At 35.2% G+C, this 27,718-nt stretch overlaps 1 protein-coding gene across 19 annotated transcripts in view; it reads left to right on the top strand.

The window, feature by feature from the left end:
* Positions 1-27,718, top strand: part of LOC127846924 (tensin-1-like) — a 363,784-nt gene that overhangs the window by 179,929 nt on the left and 156,137 nt on the right. For all 19 annotated transcript variants that reach the window (XM_052378347.1, XM_052378349.1, XM_052378348.1 and 16 more), the window contains one exon: positions 17,322-17,360. In XM_052378347.1, coding sequence (XP_052234307.1) covers positions 17,322-17,360 — 39 coding nt within the window. The remainder of the gene's footprint in view (positions 1-17,321; positions 17,361-27,718) is intronic.

A 27,718-nucleotide genomic window follows, 5' to 3' on the forward strand; every position in this document is an offset into this window, starting at 1 on the left:
ACTGGTATATGAATCGTTAAATTTCGGTACTGGTCATGAATTTCTTTTTCCCGATAAAAAGTGCGGGAAAATTGGCGTGGGTGTATTTATTTGTAAATAAAAATTTCGTAGCAGGTACATTGAGATTAATTTCCATTACAAGTACCGTGGTATCTCGCGAATTATGTGGCATTGACATTTCCTCTTAATAAAATATAATTTTAACACGCTGTATCGTTACCGTTACGCTGTTTCAGTTCCTTCATTTGGACTATTTATAAGGGTAAATTTGAATCTATGCACAATTGACGGCAAGAAATCTTCTTTTTAGCTGATTCGCGAGAGATCGTTCATGAAAATAAAAAATATAATTTACATTTTTTTATGATAAATACAGATACATATGTAGTTCTGAAAATGTTTATTGTAGAATTGGTTTGCAATTATTACTATACAAATATGTAGCAGCGCCGTATATTAAATGAAAACATTGGGGAAATTCGACAGATTAACTGCAATACAATTGAGTTAGAAATTTCTGGAGTTATATCGCGTGCCGGATATATCGCGCTCGCGATCTTTGGATCCCACTAACCGCGATATATCGGCGTTGCAGTGTATGTCTATCATATTTACTCGATAACTTTAGTCTGTTTTACATCTCGTCTTGTATTCTCTACCTATAACACTTATAATACTTTTAAAAACAATACACGTAAACTGTATACATTCTAATAAATGCAAGGTCTCTTGTATTACACGCATTACATTACACACGAAATAAAAGGGCCAAACGGCGCTCCTTTTGTCTGGCAAATTTGTCAACAACCTCTTCCAGATCAATCTCTCGTTCTTAGTGTATATTCAACAGGGCAAGACCGGACATGCGCTCCGTTCCCATGGTGCTATGGAGGCATGTTGTCATCCGTCTCATTGTACAAAAAGACCTCTCTGCTGTTGCTGTCGATACTTGATGCAGGGCAGAACGAGAAGACATTGCAAGTTTTGTCCTCCTACCCAACTCTTCTGTGCCCAGCATGCATTGAGTCGGAGGCGTGTATAATGGCGAGATTCAACCAGTGCACCTTGCAGTGAGTGTATACAGCTTTGCAACGATGGCTTGAATGCGAGCCTGGACCCCCTTCTGCTTACAGGACATGTTCGACGCACCATCATAAACATGGCCGTACATTTTCTGTATGTTTACTCCAAGAGCTTGAAGGTTCTCGAGGAAGGCATTAGCTAGAGCTTCGCCGGTGGTAGACTTGCACTCGGCAAACCCAATGAATTCCTCTCGGAGACAGGCTTTCTCTGCATCGTAAAATTGAAGGCAGATGGCCATTTTCTCCATAGTGGCAGCATCAGTGGCTTTGTCCGCCATACATTTGTAGCAGAACGACTGTACTGGATGTTGGCTGGTCTGATTTTCTGTCGATAACATCTATGTACGGGGCGACATCAAATTAGCAGGGTTTCTTAAAATCACCCACTTCGTTAACAATCCATTCGGATACATAGTAGAAAACAACGATAAAGCGCAGTCGATAATAATGTTATGGATAGTCACCACGTCACATGCACGTGAAAAGAAACATGACCTCGAAAATGGTACCTAAATCATGCGTATACTATGAGTCGAAAAAAACAACAACTTTAAGACAGTTTAAGTGTGTCCGATATGAAAACATGTATCTCTCGTATAGAAAAAATGCCAAACCCGTGTTAGGCATCACATTTTATTGCATTTTTCGATCAGTTTAATTTTGTATTTTTTCCAAACACGTACGCACGTGCGTATTTGCGTATGCCCAGCTACGCCCCTGTTTATTATAATATACACTAAGTCTTGTTTCACATGCAAACATGCACGTAGGTGAATAGGTGAGTCACTGCCTGCAATGTGGACCTTGTCTTCATTGTCTAATTAATTGATTAACATTAAGAAAGTCTCTTTAGCAAAATAACATGGTCAGTACCCCTGGATAAATAGCTGCATTAATTATTGTGCTTTGAAGTTCTCTTTATAGACATTTAGCTAAATAAACATAGTTGAGGTGAGTTGGTTAAAAAGGTTGAAAGTTGTGGGTTTAATTTTTGCGAAGGTAACTTTTGTTGATTCATCAAATGTAGGCGGGTAATTGAAAATGTTAGATGAATTGCATGATTGTACAAGGCTTAGTGGTTATAAATGCTGGTGGGTGGAAAAATGCTGTGGTTTGATAAAAATGTTTGTACAACAAGCTGTTTCATGGAACCAAAAAAAATGAAGATCTCAAGTAAAACAAACTGAAAGTGTTTATTTTGATAGATAAATAGGATTATCCCTTGCAATATATTTGTTTTATGGCCAGGTATTATTGTGTTTAGTTGAAACTTAATGATATTCTGAAAAATATTATTGAAGTATTTTATTTTGTTGTAACAGTGATTTTTAATTAAACATGATGTAAAATTGATGACAGTTAATATAGAATATTAAAATTTATTAATACTATACCTCAAATATTTTACACAATTAAAGGTTTTTTGGGAACGTTTGTGTTTACTTATTCATATTTATGAACCTTAGAACTCAGCAAATTGAAGTTTAATGAACATAACTTCAAGACAAGTAATATATATATTGCCAAATGTTTATTAGATAAAAAGGCCAGCAATGTCACTTCTGAGTGAAATCAGTTATAACATAGTGACTTATACAATCAGTTATAACATAGTGACTTATACAATCAGTTATAACATAGTGACTTATACAATCAGTTATAACATAGTGACTTATACAATCAGTTATAACATAGTGACTTATACAATCAGTTATAACATAGTGACTTATACAATTGGTATGCATTATATTAAGCCTGCGCTTACAGGTTGATTATGCAATTTTTGTGTGAACCTTTCCCAATGCAATATTGGACTTGATTTCTTACTTTTTGAGCCCATAGATTATCGTTTATAGATATTGTTCAATTTAAAATGGCATTCTTTCAACAAAGGCAAATCTTGATGCAGATTTTCTTTAAGAAGATTAGGAAAGGCTTATCACACCCCTGGCAATGTTTTCATACACAGTGTACATTTTGAAGGCATGTTCTACAACAATACCACATTGTGGTTCATGGGTGCTTATGGATAAGTAAGGGCATGCTTTTGTGGAATTTCTCTTTTAACCCTTTACCACTTATAAATGCACTTTGATGCATTTGTAGTCTCTTAGAAAATCTAATTCAATTTAAAATCTTCTTTACTAGAGTCAAGTTATAAAGGCTTCATTTACAACCCCTTAGATACTGATGAGCAGCAAACAGCATAAAACCTGAACAGACTGAGAGTTACTTGCAGGATGTTCTGGTTTTATGCTCTTTGCACATAGCTATTTTCACTTTGCTTCTGAGTGGGAAAGGGTTAAATGAAATTCCCTCTTAACGAGAATCCAGTCTAGGTGGCAAAGTGTCGTCCCAGATTAGCGTGTCTGAAACGACACTTTACATGCATGCCTTAAGCTCCCTTTTCTAAGTGCAAAGCTCAAATGAATAAATGTTGATGATTTAATATAATTGAGTGCGCATTGTCAAGTATAGTATTTCTCTTATTGTACTGTCAGTTACTGTTAGTCTATTGTTGTAACATCATTATAAACAAATCATTATAACAGGAAGCTAGGGATCAACATTTTTATTGATGTAGTAACCAGTCATAAGAGGATCTCAATTGCAATTATGCGTTTAAAAAAATAAGAAGTACATGGTATAAAGCAGGCCCGGTCACACTAGGAGTTTAATGCATAACCCTTTGCATGCTGGATAACTTGTCGTCTGCTAAAATGTTGTCTGGTAAATTTCTAAAATTAGCATTTTCTTCGATTTGTTTTCAAAGAATACTATCAGAATAGCAAACAGTTTGGATCCTGATGAGACGCCACGTTCTGTGGCGTCTCATCTGGATCCAAACTGTTGGATCCTTTAAAATTCGGTTCCCGCACTGAAAGGGTAAAGTCCTGTATTTTGGAATCATATTTTTGATCAACATATAATGCCCTTGAATGTATAATGGTCTTTTGGAACGCAATTTTTTGGTGGAAATGTTTACAAAGAAAATAGTGTACCTTACATGAAATGGTCCGTCTTTGTCACCCTACTGAATACACCTTCAATCTCCATTAGTGAAACATTTCCATGTATGTGTATTTCCTTCTGCCATGATATTTGTGGGACATCATAGGTTACGCATGCGCAATTAATTTCCTTCTTTATTACATATAAAATAGTTCAAGTTCGATATCAATTTTTACCATGATCAAGCAATGACCCACTATATCATCATACATCATTGTAAAGATAAATGCATAATCTTTTTAACAAATGGATGTCATTAAATTCTATATGGTGTAACTCAAAATATTCACCTTTGAATAGGCACACCGGTTTGACAGCTGTGCAGGCGACCATTTTGGGCTCAAATAGTATGACCTACCGTATTTTACCATGCATAGCGCGCAGTTTTTTACCTTCAAATTTCAAAATAAAAATTCAGTGCGCGTAATACATTGACACAACGCTTTCCTGGTTGCTGAATTGCAAAAAATCCATTTCGTGATCGTAAATCTTCACAATTGCCGCCATTTTTTTATTGCAGAAAACTACACCCTATAATGTTATAGACTGAAGGGGCCGTTGTCGAAACAACAAATAGCAGAAAACGGTAGGAATGAACGGGGTAGTAATAGTTTTGACAAAAATTAAAAGATGAAAAAAATGTCTTTGTTGGTGTTTTCACACTTCTTCATTGATTGTTCATTTAAAAAAATCGAGGTATATCGATCCCCACGTCGTCGTGGTATTGTTTGTTAAAGTTTTTGTTGTCATGAAAACTCGTCTTATTTGAAATGACACTAATTATTTCAATCATATTTCTCAACTTCGCTTTTGCTTTATTTTGATAATTTAATCCAAAGTTTAATGTTAGCAATTCCGAAAATTAACACTCTTTGTGAATTGACAGTTTGACATCATCAAAGGAAAGCCGCTTCCTGTCTGAAGCAATAAAGCGACAAGTTTCTCGCCGACAAAATTGGCTTCCTTTGTCTAGCAATCAACATGCCGAACCAATCCTGTGTTTGTCCCTCAATGGCAATCATCCAATTAAATAATAGCACATTCAAAGCTCCGCCTTCAAACCTTTTGCAGAGAACGGAGGTGGAGTTTAACTGTTTATTGAGCAAGTGTTTTACGTAAGTTGAATTCCGATTTGCCGAAATTACTCGGCCCTAAGCATTGAAACGACGAATACATTTATCAATGATTTTCTGATCTCTGCATTAATATGCTACCGTGCGAGTATACTATGAGGTTACAAACCAACAATAGAGATATAGACTTGTTTTATTTTCTTTCAATAGAGACAAACAAATGATATTTGTCTAATGGCTTTACGCTGATAACGCCGATAACGCCAACTGTATGGAATTGAGCGTTCGGGTGTATTGTTTGTCTCACCATAAATTAATTAACTAGACGCAGTGAAGGCGCGAAATACCGGGTCAAACTGGATTTAATGGGAGCATCTCTTAATGGGGAAATATTTTAAGTCGATGAAAAATAAAATGGGATCCACGGACGATTTGCGTAAAATTGGACATTGCGATGTTGCGGATCTGCAGAAGACTATGTCAAACGATGTTGTGAGCGGCAGGTAATAAAAATGTTACACTGTTCAAATAAGAGGAATAGGTAATAGTGGTCGAATTTAACGCGCAGGGGTCTTGAAAAAACACGCACAGTGCGCAGCAATAAGGACATGTACGGTGTTCTTGAGAGAATAATCTTAAAAATTGTTGAAAAATATAGTGCCCTGCAACCCATGCTCCTGATCGTATAAACGCTCCCTACTTTAAAACAAAATATTAAGCGCCCTAAAAACTTAGATTAAATGATTGCGCAATATAAGAATGGCGGCCATTTTCGGCCCAATTTTCAGGTTTTTGGTCTTGAATTCTTTTTTTTCTCCATTTTGGCTTTAAAAAATCGCATGCGCGTTATACATGGGAGCGCGCTATACATGGTAAAATACGGTACTTTCATAGCCGGGAACCATCAACAGAAAAAGTAGAGCACAAAAATGGCTTTTTTCTTATTGCTTACAAATATACCTTCAAATTGATACAAGAACATTCCATTTGCAATGTATTTTACAAATCCTATGCAGCATGCACTGAACAATGTGTGCTAAGTATCAAACTGACTGCATGTAACCCTGCAAACAGGAGTTCGGGTTTGGGGTTATGTGACCTATGCAACAAACAACCAATGTGGGTTATTCATATTTGGTGCCCCCCCCCCCCCCCTCCCAAAAAGCTGTCAATGTAATCAATCCACAAAAATCCCTGACTGCAATTGGATTGAACCCAGGCCCTCCCTGAGGTCCAAGGCAGACACTCTAAAAACAAGCTTATACATCAAGGCAGTATCAATACAGGGGTTTTTATCTGATTTTGGGGAAAGGGCTTTTTTTGAGCGGAAAAAAATCATGCAAAGTACCGGATTTTGGGGAAAAAAATCATGCTAAACACCTGATTTTTAGGAAAATAAGGAAAGTCTTAAATAATCAATTTAACACATTTTAATGTTTTAAAACAAATTCAAGGCAACAGATAAATTGTTTTTGGAGGGGGGGGGGATGAAATCTGGGGGAAAATTTTCCTGCTGAGGGGAAACAAAATCTGAGGGGAAAGGGTCATTTTTCGGCAGGTCACAAAGAAGGAAAAAAACCTGCAATATAAATATTCCTAAAAACAAACGTAAATGTAGTATATGTAGCTCAAACGATATCAAAGAGCAGTATGATTTTGTAATTTTATGACATTGTACTCTTTATACCAATATTAGAAAACTGTTTATTGACAAATTCCATTATAACCAACCTTAGTATGCATAAATTTATTCTTTTGTAAACAATTACTTACACTGAAGTTCTAACGAATATCATGAAATATTGTTGAAATGATTTTAAAATGAGAAAGTTAGATGCAAACCTGGAGTAACAGTCTTCGAAATTAGCTTTGAAAAGTTACATGCCAGTCGGGCCAGTTACTTAAGAATTTTTACATGCCCAACATATTTTTTACATGCCCAAACTTTTTTAACCAAAATTATAACAAATCACAACATTTTAACACTTACATGCTACACATAGTAAAGCAGAACATTTGTTTCAATAGTAGTGAATACAACTACATCTAATCAGTCACTAGAATTAAGACGGTCGATCGTTACACCAGTGCTCTTGAAAAGAGCGTTCTCTGGTGTCCTCGTACCATTTCTTGGCTTCCTTTTTCTCTAAATCATTGTCAATTTTCTATTTTGGAAGTGCTTTATCGGGCGTAGCCCCATCAACATACCTAAGATACTGCATAGCCTCTATGTCGACAATGACATTTGTTTACATTGACAAAAACGGAAGCGTATTACTTGATTGAAATGATCGGTTCAAAAAGCATCTTCTCGATTATTGTCTAGAGAAATGTCGATAAGAACCGAATGTGACCGAACTGCATCGGTCAAAAACAATAACCATGACGTGTGCAAGCAGGTGTGTGTTGTTAAACCAATCGAATTTCATTGTTTTACAACTTACGGCAAGGTGTTTGTTCGCACAATTGAAAAATAGATCTGCAAATATCAAGAACCGCTTACGATTTTTTTTTATAAACTGTCAATTGGCTTCAATAATTTACATGCCCGGCGGGCCACAAACGTGAATTTTTGTATGTGCCCGGCAGTAATTTTACTCACCACGGGCGATCAGGCGTGTGCTAATTTTGAAGACTGGAGTAATATAATTGCCTTAGTGCATTAAAAAAAAAAATTATACACTATTTTGGTCACCTATGCATTGCAATGCATGTGCTTATTGCTTATATTGTCAGTTTTGTATATATAACGATGAACTGAACTTGTTTTAAGTTATATGAATAAACTTTCTGTTCTGTTCTATTCAGTATAAGTGATTCCTATACCTCACCCTTCTACAGTTTTAGATTGTTTTTCGCACAAAAAACAACAAATCGCTTGTTTTCATTTTCCATCCTTGACCTGCCTGGGTCAACAGTTTGCTGTTGTTAGAATGTAAGAAGATCAGGTACATGTATTATAGTATTGGCAGGGATTTACTGCATTGAAGAGATGATTATGTACCAGTGTTTATCTTGTCTTGCATAATTAAAATCTTCAAATATGCACCAGCATGTATAGGTATAATTTTCTGTCTAAAATCTGTGTGATGTAATGATTTTGTAGATAAGCTTGTTTTCGACTAAAGGGACTTACAAGTTATAAGCTTGATAGCTGTGTTACCGCATTTTTTTTTCTCACCAATTTGGGAATGATGTCGGGTACCTTTTTATTGAGAAAAATTTTGTTGTTTTGACTAGAATTGGGAAATTGGTGTTGTTTATTTTGTTCTAACAAATACTTTAAAATTGAGAATAAAAGTGATTTCCGTGTTAAATTTCCTAAGGTTCAACATAAAGAGCTGGATTTGAAATAAATTAAATGTTGAGACTTATTAAAAAAATAAATATTTTGCTGGAATATACTATTTTGCATTGGGAACTGGTCCCCCTACTGGACCCAAATTTAAATGAAAAAAACACTGTACTGTGAATTATGAACTTACTGGTGGACATGCAAGTCTTTGTCAGGTTGTTCTGGTGCAATGATTTTTCAGCAAGTTATTGATTATTAATAATGTATTTAATAAAGAATTTTATTTACTTCTTCCTGTGGCCATTCTGTAGAATATACTGTGAAATTCATTATAATGTATACTATAGTATATAATGAGTTCATTATAATGTATACTATAGTATATAATGAGTTCATTATAATGCATTTAAAACCTTATTTTCTATTTGTATCAAGTGTTTAAAAACTGTAAACAATCCAAAACAAACAAGCAATCAATAAGGTACACTGTTAAAAACCGCAAAGTATATAAAACAAACAAACAATACACTACTTAATTCCATTACCAATTTGTCATACAATACACACTGAATACACTTGTCCTTATATGGCACTGTTTCACTGACAATCTTGAGCCAACCCCTCAGGTGTGTATAGAACTCAGTCAAGTATGAAAAAGATTTTCATTTATGGCAAAACTTGTGGGACATGTTCTATGTTGAATACGTATGAATCAAACACAAGGAATTGCGAGTGAAATGTAGCATTGGATATAACGCTTAACGCAGTACAGTATTTGTATCTTTTTTGTGATACGAAACTGGATTTATAAAGTCTTTTACAAGGAATTTGGTGATTCATTAAATTTGGATGTAAACAACGTTCGGATACTTTGATTGTGAACTTGGATCATTGTTTAAATTGATTAACAGGTGATGTTTAATAATTTGTTTACATAGCTCTTATGTTTACAATTTACTGTAAGTTTGTACAGTGATAATACTTATAAACATACTAAGTGGGTTCAATATCATATCTTAGCCACTGGACAATTCCAAAATTTCTTAAAGGTAAAAGTTGCCTGTTTAAAGGGACTGAGCAAGTTGTGACAATTTAAAAAGAGTTTTGCCATTGTTTTTGTAAATGATTATAGTGTTAAATTATTTTGTTGACATGATAAATTGAATTTTACGTTTACATTCTTATAAAATAGTACATTTTGTATTTGTTTACTTAATTGACAACCCACCCATTTTGATGGATTTTTTCTTGTAATAAAAAGTTATTTAACAACTTAAATGTTGTTACCCATTTCGATATCAATATAAATATTCGGCTGAAGTTGTTTGTGATACAAAAACCTCTCTTTTTTTAAATCATTTTTTCAAAAGTACTTGACATTAAGATTATAACAGTTATATCAACATAAACTGCAATACTCATATAAACCGAAGATATAAAAAACTTATAAAAAACATCAAATCAAACTGAAATCAAATGAAATCTAAAAAACATTTTCTTGTAAATTTTAGAAAAAATTCTTAACACTTGTAATGATCAATTTGCACTAATATGTAGATGTTTTGTGGCATTCTATGTGCTTTATGAAGTATTTCTTTTAGTTTAGTCCTCTTTCATTGATACCTACTCAAAAGAAATGTCTTTTATTGGCTCCCTAATAAATTTAATGCCAATTGTTGTTGACCACCATGTTTTCACATTCTGCTTGAATGACACAAGGCTCTTGAAGAAATCAGTGGCTGGGCAAATATATGGCATATTGTTTAGGAATCATTTAATAGCATCAAGTGACATAAAAGATTTATTAATCAGCCATAAACAGGTTACAATTTATCAATTGCCAGACCACACACTTATTAAATTGCTCAACTATTTTGTAGGATTTTGCCAGTAAATCAATATGTCAACAGCCTTGTTTTAAAAGAGATAAGCTCTTTACAGCAATATGATTATTCTATTCCCTCATCTTTTAGTTTAATTCTGTTTATAAACCCTTGATTAAATCAAATGCTTTGCGTATTGAAACTCATGAGCCTGTTTCCTGGGTACAACCAGTGATTGTTGTCTTTACTTGAAGGTCTTGAGAATGCCCCATGAGTGGGGCTCAATCCATGGACCTCATCTATCATTGCTAGGCAGACACCTTGCCCAATAATGGCACTACCCACCTATTGGTGTGGGATGTAATGGTCATGTTGCGTACATGGTTACACCAAGATATTATTTAGCTAAAATAAGCCGGTTTCAGAGAACACTGGGCTTAATGCATGTGTGTATAAATTGTTGTCCCAGATTAGCCTTTGCAGTACCAACAGGCTAATCAGGGACAACTCTTTCCGACTACCCTGGATTTTCATTTAAAAGAGACCTCCTGAATATGAAAAATTCATTTCAGGCTGAAAGTTGAGTCAATGAATAGTCTGTGTATAACGTTTTACGCACATGCATTGAGTCCTGTTTTCAGAGAATGAGGCTCAAATTGTATAGTATGCCATGCTAGTGTTTTGGTGGTCATGAGTTGGGGTTTTGAACTGGGAGCACATCCTTCTAGATTTGTTCTGAATTGTGTATGAACCACTCAGATACATATTTTGACGCATTTGTAGTCAGTCTTAGAAAGTTAAATTTAATTTAAGACCTCTCTTACTAGATTCAAGTTTTAAACGCTTCATTTCCAACCCTTAGATACTGATGAGTAGCAAAAAGCATAAAACATTACAGACTACGAGCTACTCGCAGGCTATTCTGGTTTTATGCTGGTTGCAATAGCCATTTTCACTTCGCTTGTTTATGAAGTATGTATTAACAGTTAATCCACCTTATAGATTAGAACTATACGCCTCATCCATCTGTACCTAATTGAGCAATCATTCAATTTCTTGTTTGTTTGAAGTGATAGATGATTTAAGTTCAATTAATGTAAGATTGAGAGTTTATGCTGGCAATTTATGATAATGTTCATTCACGTTTATTGGGTCTCGGTGATGAATTAACAAAACTGGCCAACTTGTTCTACTGGTGGTTGAGTGCTGGTCTACAAAACCAATGATTTCGGGTTTGATTCCCAGCCCTGCCAACTAACTATGTGGTGAAGATTAATTTTTGTAAATATATAATTTCAAGAAATAAGCTACCTCTGATTAGAACAGGGTAGTTGAAGTTACTGTCAGAAGTTTCTGCATTAGAAGATACAAGTAAACCAACTTACTCAAAATATATGTGAGGAGCTTAAAGGGACCTTTTCACGGTTTGGTAAATTGACAAAAAATTCAAACAAATTGTTTCAGATTCGCAAATTTTCTTTGTAGTGATATTTGTGAGGAAACAGTAATACTGAACATTTACCATGCTATAAAATATCCATAATATGCATCTTTTGACGATTAAAAAACCTGAAAATTATCAAGCGTTGCAACATGAAATAATTGAATAATTTGGAGTGTTCTGTTGTTGTCGTTATATTTTGTGATACTACGAGGATTGCTTATATAACTAAAGTATAAAATACATCATTCAATGTATGAACACGGATGGCCTTAAGTGTTCTAAGCGTTAGACTTTTACTCAAGGGCTCAGTGGTTTTAGCCCAGTTGAGGGCAACTTTTTTTCTTTCTTTGATTTTATTCTTGTTTTTTACTGGAGTTTTTTAGATCCAATGTTTACATTTATCAAGTTAAAGCATTTAATGACAGACTTCAATACATGCCAAAATTTGTGAAAAGGTCCCTTTAATTGAGCACAGTGGTATGACTGGAATACATTTTAAAACAGGGAAAAATGCAAACAAGTACAACTTTATAAATGAACAAGTTTTAATGATGTTGAGCTTGGGGGTTCAATGTTCTCTTTATGTCAGCTGAAATTCGGCTTTTAAAAACAAGTTAATGATTGTAAATTGTTAAGGAGGAAATTAATTGAACATTAATCGCTTTGGTTAATAACCAGGTAAAACTGCTAAGTAACCATGAAAATGACAGGCAACCCAGTCATAGATCATGTGGATTTAACAATCCACAATTGTTCTGAGAACTAAAACAGAGTTGCAAAAGGCAGAAAAAGGCTACATGCCACCATGCTTTAGTATCAAATGTTAATTTAATAGCGTCATCTAAATGTTTGTGTAAGGATACAAAAACAGTTTTGTTGGAGTAAGGCCAATATGTTTTATCTAGGTTATTGATTATCTTTTACACACTATGTAAAACATCACTGCCTGATCCGGCATTGATTGATTGGGCCTTGTAATCTATATACCTATGATACTGGTGGAGTGTTGCCATTAAAATGTCTTTTCTATCGGCTGAGTTATAGTTCAACATTAAAGCACCCTCAAAAAGCTTTGACTTTGCCTAAACATCAGCTTACTTGGACATTCTGTGTACTGTTCCATATGCATTTAACTCTTTACCGATGAGATAGGCATGTTGACCCTTTGTAAGTCCACTAGAAAATCAATTTAAATAAAAAACATTTCTTAAAAGATTGAAAGTGTAATGGCTTCCAATTCCTAGAGATACTGATGAGAAGCAAATAGCCCAAAACCTGAACACACTTTGAGTTACTCGCAGGCTGTTCCGGTTTTATGCTGGTTGCATGTAGCCGTTTTGACTTTACTTCTGAATGGGAAAGGGTTATATGTTACTTTGTAACATTTGAGGCCTGGCTTATTTTAAGATTGGTAGGGTGCATGGGATAACAATATCACATAAATGCAGTGGTTAAAAATATCACATAATTGCAGTGGTTTACAATGTCACATAATTGCAGTGGTTAACAATATCACATAATTGCAGTGGTCAACAATATCAAATAATTGCAGTGGTTAACAATATCACATAATTGCAGTAGTCAACAATAGCACAATGGATGCAGTGGTAATCAATAGCAAACGGTTGTAGTGTGGTTAACAGTATCACATGGTTGTAGTGCGGTTAACAGTATCACATGGTTGTAGTGTGGTTAACAGTATCACATGGTTGTAGTGTGGTTAATTAACAGTATCACATGGTTGTAGTGTGGTTAACAGTACCACATGGTTGTAGTGGTTGACAAAAGCATATGTCTGCTGGGATTAACATAGCATATGGTTGCAGAGGTTTAAATGCCATATGGTTTCAGTGATAAACAATAACATATGTTTGCATTATGATTTGTTCAAAGAAAAACACTACAAAAATGTATGAGTGGTCTAGGATGTTCTTGTACTCATAAATACATTGTTATACATAAATACATTACATATATATATTAATTGTATCACCAATTTGTTCTCATGAAATTCTTGGGAATGTGCTGGCTCATCTATGTACTTTACTCAGCCATAAAAGACTCCTTAGTCATGATGTGATACAAGCTTATCACATTCACACTCCTCCCCACTTTACATTATAGGGCATTAAACACAACAAGGTACTTGGAATTATTGCACAATTTGCTCTGTCTTTACATTACTTTCCCATCATAAAAGGGCATTTTATTTGCCCTGTTTGGGCATTCTTGAAAACAAGTTGGGCTGAAACCCAGTGATGATGTAGCGACCAAATATTTGAAGTGACATCACTGGGACATTAAATTATTTAAAACTCTTGTTGTACATGTAAGTAAAGGATAAGCTTTTGTATACCAGAGATTAAAAAAAACATGTTATATGCTTTTTGTTGCATTAATTTACATGTTTTAACCCAATTGTTACTGCATCATACAAGCAGGGGTTTTTTTTACTAAGAAAGTGACGCCGATATTCGGCGTCTTCCCCTACCAGAATTTTTCCCCTCAAAATACAATTTCCCCACCAAAAATATCATTTTTCACCAAAATATAATATTTTCTCTCAAAGAAATGTTTATTTTTCCTTTGGGCATTCGACAATTATCCAATTTGCACCATGTACAACGATCTTTCTCTCTCTCTCCAGACAAACACAAAAAATCTGGGAATCCCAGTTATTCTAAATATAGCTCTTAAATAATGTTATGTAAACTGGGCAACTAATCGTAATAATCATGTGACTATTTAACTGGATACCGGTCTTGCGCGAGAAGGGTGTTTCGTCAATAAATTACCAGAAACCAGTCGAATTTTCATCCGGGCTATGTGCAAGCCAAGATATAAACGTGAAAACAGAAAAAATGTCTCAAAATTGGCGTTCTTACACAAACAAAATAAAACATTCGGAATTGGAAGATACTGAACGCATCGAGGCATTTTTTAAGAAAGAATCATAGAAAACCGTTATAACCCATCAGGATTCTGAGGTAATCACCATCGAACATTGTGAAAGTGAAAGTAGACAATCGGCAGCTGCTGCTCCTTTCCCTTCCAATACTGTAGCAGATCAAGATCGTCAACCCATTCATCATGAAATTGAAATCACAAAATTGACATCGTCCCCCGGCCCCAGTACAGAAATATAGTTGAAAACATTTCCCATTATAAGATCTACACCTGCAACTTAATTAAGGACTTTGACTTTAATACGTGTTAAATGTGTTTAAGAACAAAAAGGACGGAGACAAGCCTCTTTTGATGAGTTATAGACATTGAAGTGAACAGTTTATATTTTTTCCCCTAATATGTCTCTTTCGCACTCTTTTTTCCCCTTTCACCCAGCGTCCAGCGCCTTCCCCTTTCTCTAAAAAAAAACCCTGTACAAGTCTATATTGCTGGGATAATTAAAGGGATATTAATTTTGTGCATCACAAATGAACTGATTGCCTCAACATATTACATACATTCGAGTCCCTTAGGGGAAACAGGGTTTTGCATATGCGTAAAGTGTCATCCCATGATTAGCCTGTGCAGACTGCACAGGAAAATCAGGGAAGATATTTTTTGCCTAGACTTGATTTCCACAAAGAAGAAACTTTCTTTAAATGATATATACAACAAAAGTTAAGTAAGGCTAATTAAAATATGTGAGGAATTGCTAATTTGCATCTTCAGTTAAAATATGTCTATCAAAAATTTCAAGAATTCAGTTTTGGGTTTCACAAAAAACATTCTATGTCATTGAACTTAAAGGAAAAAGATTGATCTGGCAGAGTTGTTTGTAACAGCATCTGTTGTCCATATTAGTTGGGTTGGATAAAATAACAACCTAGGGGCAGTACCTGAAAACCTGCTGTTAAAACAGCCATACAATTGGTTGAAAATGCCTGGTCTCCATTTACAATTAGCAGGTTGGAGATCAGGCTATCCATTTTCTTAAATAATTGAAATAGCTATTAACTTAAATCATGATTTAAGGAATGCAGTTTTGCATACTGTTTTATAGCATAGCTGTCTCCATTTGTACATGCTGACAAAAGATTGTGTTAGACTGATTGCAAATAATTGGCTAGATTACCCACAAGGTGAAATTAAAACCCTAAAGAGAATAATTGATACAAATGATATGATATGGGCCAAAAGGCTATACGAGTTCAATCTTCAAAGAAATGACGTACTTTAACACTTTCTACAATTACTTGTCCTGTTTTGTCATAAGATTGTTGCAAATTTATCTACATTATTTATTAAGCAATTATTGTGTTAATGCATTGACATTGTGATTATAATACAACACGAAAGGGTAGCGAGTGCATTGACATTAGGATTAATATAATTGAACCTATTTCGTTTTCACAACATTCATGCTGATGGCTCCTCAGTCAAACTTACAACATTATTAAAACCCTGACAGAAAATTTAACATTTTAAACAGACGCCTTAAATGAGGATTTAAATTTAAAGGTCATTTAAAGTTAATACTCTTGACATTTTTGGCTTTTAATTCATGTATGCACTCTTCTTATAACAAACCTTAATCAATAAGTATCACCTTAAAAGTGTGGTTAAACATATTTAACTATAATAAATGGAAAAAAAAACATAGATGAATCACTTATCTAAAATAAGTATGGACATATTCCTCCAATTTTAAAGATACATTAATGGAAATAAAAGACACTAACAAAAGTAAGGTGTTTACAGAGTTGGTATACAATGGCAGGGATGTGCAATTTTTTTGCATATTCTTGTACTACAATTTTTTTATTGAATTGAATTGTCAGTTGACACGTACAAGGACTGAAGTTAATGATGTTGACATTGGGGAGTTATTCGTTATATTATCCTCACTATGGAAAAATAGGGCTTCATGCATGTGTGTAAAGTGTTGTCCCAGATTAGCCTGTGCTGTTGCCAAAGGCTAATCAGGGATGACACAGTATGCTGCTTTTATGTTATGTTTCATTATTGAAGCGTCTCTTCTGTATGAAAATCAAGTGAAGGCAGAAAGTTTCGTCCCTCACAGAGCTGACTAGCCTGTGTGGACTGCATTAAGCTGCACATGCATTAAAGCCCAATCACCCTAGATCAAGGCTCGTATATTCATCACTGGTATAGTGCCATTAGAATGGCAATAAACTTTGATGTATTAAATTGAATGACAAATAATATAAGGTAAGTCTTCAATTAAAACAATAAATTTAACTTTTAAGTAAACAATGATTGGCACATTGGTTGTTGGCAAGCAGAATATGCCAGTGGACAAGTAAATAATGCTTATATTTGTTCATGCAACCTTAAGTGGTAAAACTTGCAATGTTCAAGAATAATGTTGGTGCATAATTTCACAAAAATGAGCCTAGCTTTGAGAAAACAGGGCTTAAAATGCGTGCAAATAAAGTGCACTTTTTTTTAAACTTGATTTTCTTTAGAAAGAGACTCCATTTGACAGAAAAATAGCTTAAAAGAGGAAAGTGTCATCCCTGGGGCAACTTTTTAAGCACTTGCATTAAACCCAGTTTTCCCAGAGCCAGGTTCAATTATGTTCGTTAAGGGGAGTTAATCATTATATGTTTATGTTTGTATTTTCAGGTTGTGACGTCCTGTGTTCCACAGCTCAACCATGAACTGGTAGGTCAAGTCAGTTTTGTCTGTTTAATACACCAAGTGACTGTCTAAAGTTGCCGTGGCGAAGTAGATAAAGGGTTGGCCTAGAGACTGGGAGGTCATGGGTTTGATCCCCACTTTGGGAGCGTTCTAAAGATCTCCATAGACACCAATGCTGGTTCTCAAAGTCCAAGGAAATGGACTCGGGAGTGCTTCAAAGAAGCCTTAGGCTTTCTATGCAATCCAGCTAAAATTAATGGTTTAAACTAAATGAATATGTATTGTTTTCCTGACTGTTTTGTATCCTAGTGTTCACTATCTTGTTTTCCTGTGTCAACTGTTTTTTTTATTCTATTTTTTTACTGTTTTGTATCCCAGTGTTGGTTATCTCCAACTGTTGACTGTTTCTCAGTTTTGGCTGACCTGCGCCCCATAGTCTTGTGATTTCAAGCAATCCATTACATTGTATCCCTGTCTAAGCTGATTCTTAAGTAAGGCACCTGACTGTCACAACTGAGTAATTGTTTAAAATAATATTGTCAGAGTATTGTTATTTATGTTGTCTGAGTTATCCTTTCTTATTGTGTGGGTCCTTTGTTTTTGTCACCTTGGCTTCTGTTTTGGCAGTTGTGCTTATAAATGAGCCTTGCTCTGTGAAAAGAGAAAGCATGTGCATAAAGGGTCATCCCAGATAAGCCTGCGCAGTCTGCACAGGCTAATCAGGGTCAAAACTTTCCGCATTAAGTATTATTTATGCAAAGAAGAGACTTTCTGTAAACGGAAAATATCATAAAAGCGGAAAGTGTCGTTCCTAATTAGCCAATGTGCAGACTGCACCGGCTAATCTGGGACGACACTTGACGCTCATTAATTTAACCCCCTTTTCACAGAGAACGGCCAAAATATATAGCATTGGCCTGCATAAAATTTGACAACATGTTAAAATTCTCCACAGATGATATGAGCCTTTTCTCTGGGAAAACCGGCCTTAATGCGTATGCATAAAGCGCTGCCCTAGATTAGCCTGCGCAGTTGGCACATGCTTATCGGGGACAACACTTTCAGCTTGTATTATAGGTTTTGATGAAAGGAGGACTCTTCTAAAGGACAATGCACGCTATATGGTCCTTTCCTGATTAGCCTATAATGTGGAATGCACAGGCTTACAGAATGCACAGGCTTACAGAATGCACAGGCTTACAGAATGCACAGGCTTACAGAATGCACAGGCTTACAGAATGCACAGGCTTACAGAATGCACAGGCTTACAGAATACACAGGCTTACAGAATGCACAGGCTTACAGAATGCACAGGCTTACAGAATGCACAGGCTTACAGAATACACAGGCTTACAGAATGCACAGGCTTACAGAATACACAGGCTTACAGAATGCACAGGCTTACAGAATACACAGGCTTACAGAATGCACAGGCTTACAGAATGCACAGGCTTACAAAATGCACAGGCTTACAGAATACACAGGCTTACAGAATGCACAGGCTTACAGAATACACAGGCTTACAGAATGCACAGGCTTACAGAATACACAGGCTTACAGAATGCACAGGCTTACAGAATGCACAGGCTTACAAAATGCACAGGCTTACAGAATGCACAGGCTTACAGAATGCACAGGCTTACAGAATGCACAGGCTTACAGAATGCACAGACTTACAGAATGTACGATCTTACAGAATGCACAGGCTTACAAAATGCACAGGCTTACAGAATGCACAGACTTACAGAATGTACAGGCTTACAGAATGCACAGGCTTATATTAAACATTTTTTTAGGCACATGCATTTCAACCTGTATACCCAGAGTGAGGCTATAATATTTAAAGTCCATGTGCACTTTTACACAATGAGTGGATCACACAATCTTTGTCAGTCATGATCAGCTATGACAACTCTTATCTAGTCATGCACATGTTCACTGGGACACATTACATGACTATAATGCACTGGAACACATTACATGACTATAATGCACAAAGTCATATTGATCATTGTGCAGCAAACCATGTTTGTTTTATCTTGTATTTTAACGGCGGCGTTATCATTTTGAAATTCAAACTGCAATAAATTATGTTTCATACTGACTTTGAAGGGACAGTTCCTTGCATATCAGATGGAGTAATAGCCCTTCCTTCTGAAAAATATATGATGTGTATAAATTTCGTTCCAAAGACCATTGCTAACTAGATCACCCAAATCAACCCTGGAATGACTTGAGTCAAAAGATCATCACTAAACCATAAGACATGATTTCATGCGTATGTGGTACAGAACAAAACTTTGTTTTGTCCTCTACTGAGTTTGAATTATCAGTGGTTTGAAGCGCTATGTCAAATTGTCTCTGTACCCAGACTATGATACCAATCAGCTAATTGATGTTTTGCATTGTTCAATTCACCATAAAGTTTCACACATCTTGCTAATTGACATGGAAAAGATATGTCCTTGAGGCATATCATGACGGTAAAGGGATTGTTGTTAGGTTGTTGTTTTAGGAAATGTGTCCGCTATGTAAGCAAAAGAGCAGTTTTTTGGTCAATTAACTCGACCATAATACAGTTGTTAATGTATTCAGTGCTGGAACAAATTGTGTTTTTGATGAAAAAAACAAGGACAATAATCAACTATTACAATGTGTATGTTTGAGGTCTTTCATGGGAAATATAGGCTTAAAGCTCACCACCCAGGCTTAACCAAAACAGTTATGTCCGTGCTTATGGTATTTCTTGATCTCAATAAAAAAGTATCACTTAATCAATATCACAGTAAGACTCAGTCTGAAAAAGCTATGACAGCATTGTTTATGGAAAAGAAAAAAAAAGAAAGTAATCCTGTTATCCACCTGTCTATAATGTATACAAATATATCGTCATATACATCGTCCAGCATTTTCCCTCAAACAATATTGGAGGTGTGGGTGTATATGGGGTATACTTTTTAAATTGGCTGGTGTATTCTAAATCTTGTTTGCTAGCACACTACCATATATATTGCAGGAATTTTTATAATTTGGCATGCAAAAACCATAATTTAATGGCTGCCTTCAAGGTCAAGGTCATACATTGAGGTCAAATATAAAAAACACAAACACTGAGTGATAAAAAAAATTGACTACTGAAGGTAAAAATACAACAAACAGATGTATTTATTCATCTGAAAGCGGTATATGGAATTATTGAACAATGAAAGCTCTACAGTGCTTTTTGGTTTAAAATTTGGACCCATTCACATCTCAAAAAGCCTTTTTTACCCCAAATTACTGCCACAATTTAAAAAAATAAAAATAAAAAAAAACGAATGAATGAATCACAACACGTAGGAATGAATGAATCACAACACGTAGGAATGAATGAATCACAACACGTAGCTCGTCTACCCTAATAAGCTCTAATATTTAAACCTAGGCAAATTAAATATTTAAAACACTTATATTTTCAATTTTATAGTGCTTGCTAGCAAATATAAACAAACCACAAAATTGTAATTTGTCGTATTGAATTGTACATTTATTATCCCTTTAAACTACACAGTCCTGTACTACTTTTCCGTTTAAGATTATAGCTTGTCAATCTGCCATTGAGCGTTTGATTCAAGCGATTAAGTTTTTTGGCGACATGTCTTCTATCTTTTATTTATCTTGTCTATTGAAGCAAGTTTTATTACAGAATTTGTTTTTCACCATTATTTGATACACTAGCTATGCACTGAAATAATAAAAAACTTCAGCAGTTGGCTGTTTATTGAAGCGTTTGTTGAAGACTTTTATTTACTCAGTTTTGCGCTTTTTGCACAGTTGGTTTAAAATATGTTTACTGCTGTTTGGGGGGAATTTTTGAACAATGATCTATTTCTGAATATATTTAAAATCCTAAATTTGGCAATTCTACAAAAATAGCGTTAAGAGTAAAAACTTAGCAATCACATTTAATAACAAATTTAACACCCACAATGATGCAGCCTCATAGAAATAAAACAGTGTCATTTCAAAGGAAAATTGCAAAACGCTTTTGATGAATAATTCCTTTTAGTCTGTACTGAGAATGCAGCATGTTCAAAACAGAATAATACATGAGCAGTGCTCTGTGAATGCATGTGCAGAAAGTGTCGTCCCAGTTTAGCCCTTTGAATGCTGGGAAATTTGTCTTCTGCTAAAATGTCGTCTGCTGAATTTCTAAAATTAGCATATTCTTCGAGTTTTTTCAAATAATACTATCAGAATAGCAAAAAGTTTGGATCCTGATGAGACACCACATTCTGTGGCGTCTCATCTGGATCCAAACTGTTTTCAAAGGCCTTAAAAATTCGGTTCCCGCACTGAAAGGGTTAGCCTGTGCACAGGCCAATAAAGGACGATACTTTCCGTTTAAACTGGATTTTTGTTAAGAAGAGACTTTCTTTAAATGAAAATAAAATAGTGTAAAGTGTCGTCCCTGATTAGCCTGTTCAGACTGCACAGGCTAATCTGGGACGACACTTAACACAAATTCTTGCAGAGTAAATACTGTGGTAATATTGGAATGACTTCTGACAATACAGGAGTTTTTCTGCCAATTTTTGTAAAAGGAGTCTGGTCAAATTGTGATTTTTTAAACAACAAAATTGCAAATTTGAGAATTTTTATAAACAAAATGGACTTTTTGTAACTTGTGATTTTTTTCATCAACATCAGGACAAAATCATATTTTTGTTTTGGAAATTGGGAATTTTATTTAACAATTTCGGTTTTGGATCAGGTCGGTTTGCCTTGGGATGGGGGACCACCTTTTTTTTATAGCATATTTTGGTTGGTGTTCTGTAATAGTAGGACTATTCAAGAATGCAGTCATCTTGATAAGCAATTAAATATATGGTACAAACATGATGAGTCTACAATTATAACCAATTTCAAATGCAGATTTTAAAACTCGTGATTGTTTAGATTTACACTTAAAAGCCATCTTAAAATATGCAGATTTCTGAAATTTGAGATGGTGTATAATTATTTTTTTTTGCATTCACAGTCCCTCATACTTAAGTGGAACAATGTCTCATTTGTTGTCACACTTTGTGGTCAAATGATTTTGACTCCTTTTATCTTTGGGTTAAACCTGACCATCTGTTTGCAATTAGGCCAAAGAATGCAAAATTTAGTTTGTCGGATCAGATTTTTTAAATACCCAAAATATGGCAAAGAATTATAAACAATGTATATTGTACAAATTTCTGTATTTGTACAGATTTCTCTTTGTTTAAAAAATTGTCATTGGTTAAATAAGTATTAATATATAAACAAAATTGTATTTGCTTGTATATTTGTCTCCAACCAGACAAAATAATCGTAAACATTGATACAAAAAGATACCAAAGCTGTCCTGCATAAATGCAATGTCAAGCAGTCTTGACATAATCTTGTCAAAATCTGACATGAATATTTTAACCACATTTAGCCCACTAGTAGTGAAGCATAGAATTGGATATGACTGCTTTGTTATAATGTGTTGTGTCAAGCTTGTTTTGTAGTTCAACTTACATTCTTGACAGTGTCAAACATCCAAACACAAGTTGTTTATTTTTATATATATATTTTGTTCATTGTTTTACTGCTTTTATACAAATGTTGTTTGTGTTTTTGGTGATGTGTATCTTAAAATCTTAGCATTTACATCTAAGTTAAAGGCCATTTTAATTCCAGCTGAACTTCAATTGTTTCAATGTATGCCTCTTTTAAAAAACAATTGCCAATTTGGTTTAAAGTGTAAACATATTTGAACATTAGGCTAACATTGGAAACCTATTTTCCCATATTGCTTATAGCATAATTTGTTTCATAGTGTAAACCTTTTCCCTAAGGTTCATTGTTTTAATTATCTATGCCACATGGTTCATAGTGTAAACCTTTTCCCTGTTTGGTTCATAAATTGTTTTAATTATCTATGCCACATGGTTCTTAGTGTTAACCTTTTCACTGTTTGGTTCATTGATTCAATTATTCCAGCCATATGGTTCATAGTGTAAACCTTTTCCCTGTTTGGTTAATTGTTTTAATTATCTATGCCACATGGTTTTTAGTGTAAACCTTTTTCACTGTTTGGTTCATTGTTAGCTCATCTATTTTTTGAAAAAAAATTATGAGCTATTGTCATCACCTTGGCGTCGGCGTCGGCGTTGGCGTTGGCGTTGGCGTTGGCGTCGGCGTCCGGTTAAGTTTTGCGTTTAGGTCCACTTTTCTCAGAAAGTATCAATGCTATTGCATTCAAACTTGGTACACTTACTTACTATCATGAGGGGACTGGGCAGGCAAAGTTAGATAACTCTGGCATGCATTTTGACAGAATTATGTGCCCTTTTTATACTTAGAAAATTGACAATTTTGGTTAAGTTTTGTGTTTAGGTCCATTTTATTCCTTAAGCATCAAAGCTATTGCTTTCATACTTGCAACACTTACTAACTATCATAAGGGGACTGTGCAGGCAAAGTAATGTAACTCTGACTGGCATTTTGACAGAATTATGTGCCCTTTTTATACTTAGAAAATCGAAAATATGATTAAGTTTTGTGTTTAGGTCCACTTTATTCCTACAGTATCAAAGCTATTGCTTTCATACTTGCAAGATTTATGAACTATCATAAGGGGACGGTGCAGGCAAAGTTATGTAACTCTGACTGGCATTTGGACGGAATTATGGGCCCTTTATACTTAGAAAATTGAAAATTTGGTTAAGATTTATGTTTTGGTCACTTTACCCCTAAAGTATCATAGATACTGCTTTCATACTTGGAACACTCACAAACTATCATAAGGGTACAGTAAAAGGACAAGTTGCATAACTCTGGTTGTCATTGTTACAGAATTATGGCCCTTTTTTGACTTAGTAACTTTTAATATATGGTTAAATTTTGTGTTTCGATCCACTCGAAGTATCAAGGCTATTGCTTTCAAACTTCAAATACTTACATGCTATCATGAGGTTACTGTACCTGGCAACTTGAATTTTACTTTGACCTTTGAATGACCTTGACTCTCAAGGTCAAATTATTAAATTTTGCTAAAATTGCCATAACTTCTTTATTTATGATTAGATTTGATTGATACTTTGATGAAACTACTCTTACCTGACATACCACTATAGACTTCACCCAAACCATCCCCCGTGCCCTCCCCCCCCTCCCCCCCTCCCCCCCCCCCAATTTTTTTTAATTTTTTTTTTTTTTTTTTTTTTTTAAGATCATCTCACAAATGACCACCACACCCTCACACTATACCCCCACCCCACCCCCCCCACCCCACCCCACCCCCCAAATTTTTTTTTTTGATTTTTTTTTTTTTTTTTTTTTTAAGATCATCTCACAAATTATCACCACACCCTCACACTATACCCCCCCCCCCCCCCGATTTTTTTTTTTTTTTTTTTTTTTTTTTTTTCGCTTTTTTGGAAGATAATGAAATAAATGTCCACAACCCCACACTATACACCCCTCTTCACTCCACTCCTCCCTCCTTTGTGATTGAAAATGAGAGTCCCTTCACCTTTAAAAAGAAAATAGATGAGCGGTCTGCACCCGCAAGGCGGTGCTCTTGTTTTAATTATTCCAGCCATATGGTTCAATGTAAACCTTTTACCTGTTTGGTTCATTATTTTAATTATCTATGCAACATGGTTCAAATTGTAAACATTTTCACTGTTTGGTTCATTGTTTTAATTATCCCCACGCTTTTTGAAAAGCGTGGGGATATTGTGGTTATCTCCGCCATCCGTCTGTCTGTCCGACCCTCCTGGCCACTATTTCCTCCTATATTATAAGCACTAGAACCTTGAAACTTACACACATGGTAGCTATGAGCATATGTGCGACCCTGCACTATTTGGAATTTTGATCTAACCCATGGGTCAAAAGTTATGGGGGTTGGGGTGGGGCCGGGTCAGAGATTTTCACTCATTTTTATGCCCCTCAGTATGGTGCATTGGCCATAACTTTTGCAGTATTGAAGATAGCAACTTGATATTTGGCATGCATGTGTATCTCATGGAGCTGCACATTTTGAGTGGTGAAAGGTCAAGGTCATCATTCAAGGTTAAAGGCCAAAAAAACAAATCCAAGGGAAGTTACAAATAAACTTTAAAGGGAGGTAAGTAATGAACCTGCCAAATGATAAAAAAAGTAAATAAATCAAAGCGGCGCAGGAGGGGGAATTGTGTTTCTGACAAACACATCTCTTGTTTTATGTTATTTTACATTAACTTCTTCATTTCTACTCCGATTCACTTCCAATTGATACTGAACATCTCTCATGACATTACGGCCAATCTCAACAATGCATGGCCCCATAACCAACACTGGGGTGCCCCCTGGGTCAAACATGCGGCGTGGGGATATGCATCGGCCTCTGCAGTGTAATTTGTAGTTTAAAGTATGTTATATGGTTCATATTGTAAACCTTTTACCTGTTTGGTTCATTGTTTTAATTATTTCAGCCATATGGTTTATACTGTAAACCTTTTCCCTGTTTGGTTCATAGTTTTAATTATCTCTGCCATATGGTTCATAGTGTAAACATTTTCTCTATTATAGTGCATTTTGTAAACCTTTACCCTTCTTTGGTTGTACAACATATTTAACATAAAAAGTTTAATATGAGGTGTGTTTTTGAGGCTTTTTATGTCCCCCACTACTATAGTGGGGGACATATTGTTTTTGCCCTGTCTGTTGGTCTGTACGTTGGTCTGTTGGTCTGTACGTTGGTCTGTTTGCGCCAACTTTAACATTTTGCAATAACTTTTGCTATATTGAAGATAGCAACTTCATATTTGGCATGCATGTGTATCTCATGAAGCTGCACATTTTGTGTGGTGAAAGGTCAAGGTCATCCTTCAAGGTCAGAGGTCAAATATATGTGGCCAAAATCGCTCATTTTATGAATACTTTTGCAATATTGAAGATAGCAACTTGATATTTGGCATGCATGTGTATCTCATGGAGCTGCACATTTTGAGTGGTAAAAGGTCAAGGTCATCCTTCAAGGTCAGTGGTCAAATATATGTGGCCCAAATCGCTTATTTTATAAATACTTTTGCAATATTGAAGATAGCAACTTGATATTTGGCATGCATGTGCATCTCATGGAGCTGCACATTTTGAGTGGTGAAATGTCAAGGTCATCCTTCAAGGTCAGAGGTCAAATATATGTGGCCCAAACCGCTTATTTTGTGAATACTTTTGCAGTATTGAAGATAGCAACTTGATATTTGGCATGCATGTGTATCTCATGGAGCTGCACATTTTGAGTGGTGAAAGGTCAAGGTCATCCTTCACAAGGTCAAGGTCATCCTACAAGGTCAAACATCATATAGGGGGACATTGTGTTTCACAAACACATCTTGTTTATACATCTTTAAACATTATTTTTAACTTGAACACCCATTTAAAACTCTTTAAAATATGGGAATGAATTGTAGAAAATCTGTACCTTATCATAACTTTGAGATAACCCCCTACTGTATTTCATTGCCAATACTAAGTGAAGTCGATATCTTCTGTTTGGACAGTACAAGTTTGTTTGGTTACACTGCTATTTCTTTAAGTACTCAGTAATTTCAAATGACATATAAATGCCTGCATTTTTAGGGCAGCATATTTATCCTGGTTATTAAGCCACTGTTTATTGTTTTATTCCTGGTTGTTTTGCTTAGCTGACATCAATACAATTTATATTATGATAACAATTTTAATAAATTGTAATGTAAGACCATTTTGTTTGTTTAATTTGTGTAATACCATTGGCTATTACTGTCATCGTCCACAATTTATATTATTTTTAATAGGGCAAACTGTAGTGGTGTAGTTTTTATGAGCTGGGAATTCAATAACCATCCATATCTCGCCACACACCTCAATTTCTAAACATATGGCTCTTTGAGGATATCTGTTATTTTGCTTCGCCCATGTTAATTTGATCATCACAAACCTTTCCTGAAAGTCACAAACCTCAGAAAATGTTAATAAGCTTGAAATATGGAAGCCAAGTTAGGTGACCACCAAAGCCCACTACGTACTTTGAAGTTATTGCCCTTGAATTTCTCAAACAAGGGGCATTCATGGTTTACAAACATCTCTTGTTGTATATTGTTGTTGTTATAATTGTTTTGTTTGGTTTGTGTACATATAAGACTGGATCTGGGAAAATGTGTTTAATGCATATGGATAAAGTGTCCTCCGATATAAGCCTTCACAGTCCACACTGGTGATATAAGCCTTCACAGTCCACACTGGTGATATAAGCCTTCACAGTCCACACTGGTGATATAAGCCTTCACAGTCCACACTGGTGATATAAGCCTTCACAGTCCACACTGGTGATATAAGCCTTCACAGTCCACACTGGT

The sequence above is a fragment of the Dreissena polymorpha genome, chromosome 10 (genome assembly GCF_020536995.1).
Source record: "Dreissena polymorpha isolate Duluth1 chromosome 10, UMN_Dpol_1.0, whole genome shotgun sequence".
In the NCBI taxonomy this organism is placed as follows: domain Eukaryota; kingdom Metazoa; phylum Mollusca; class Bivalvia; order Myida; family Dreissenidae; genus Dreissena; species Dreissena polymorpha.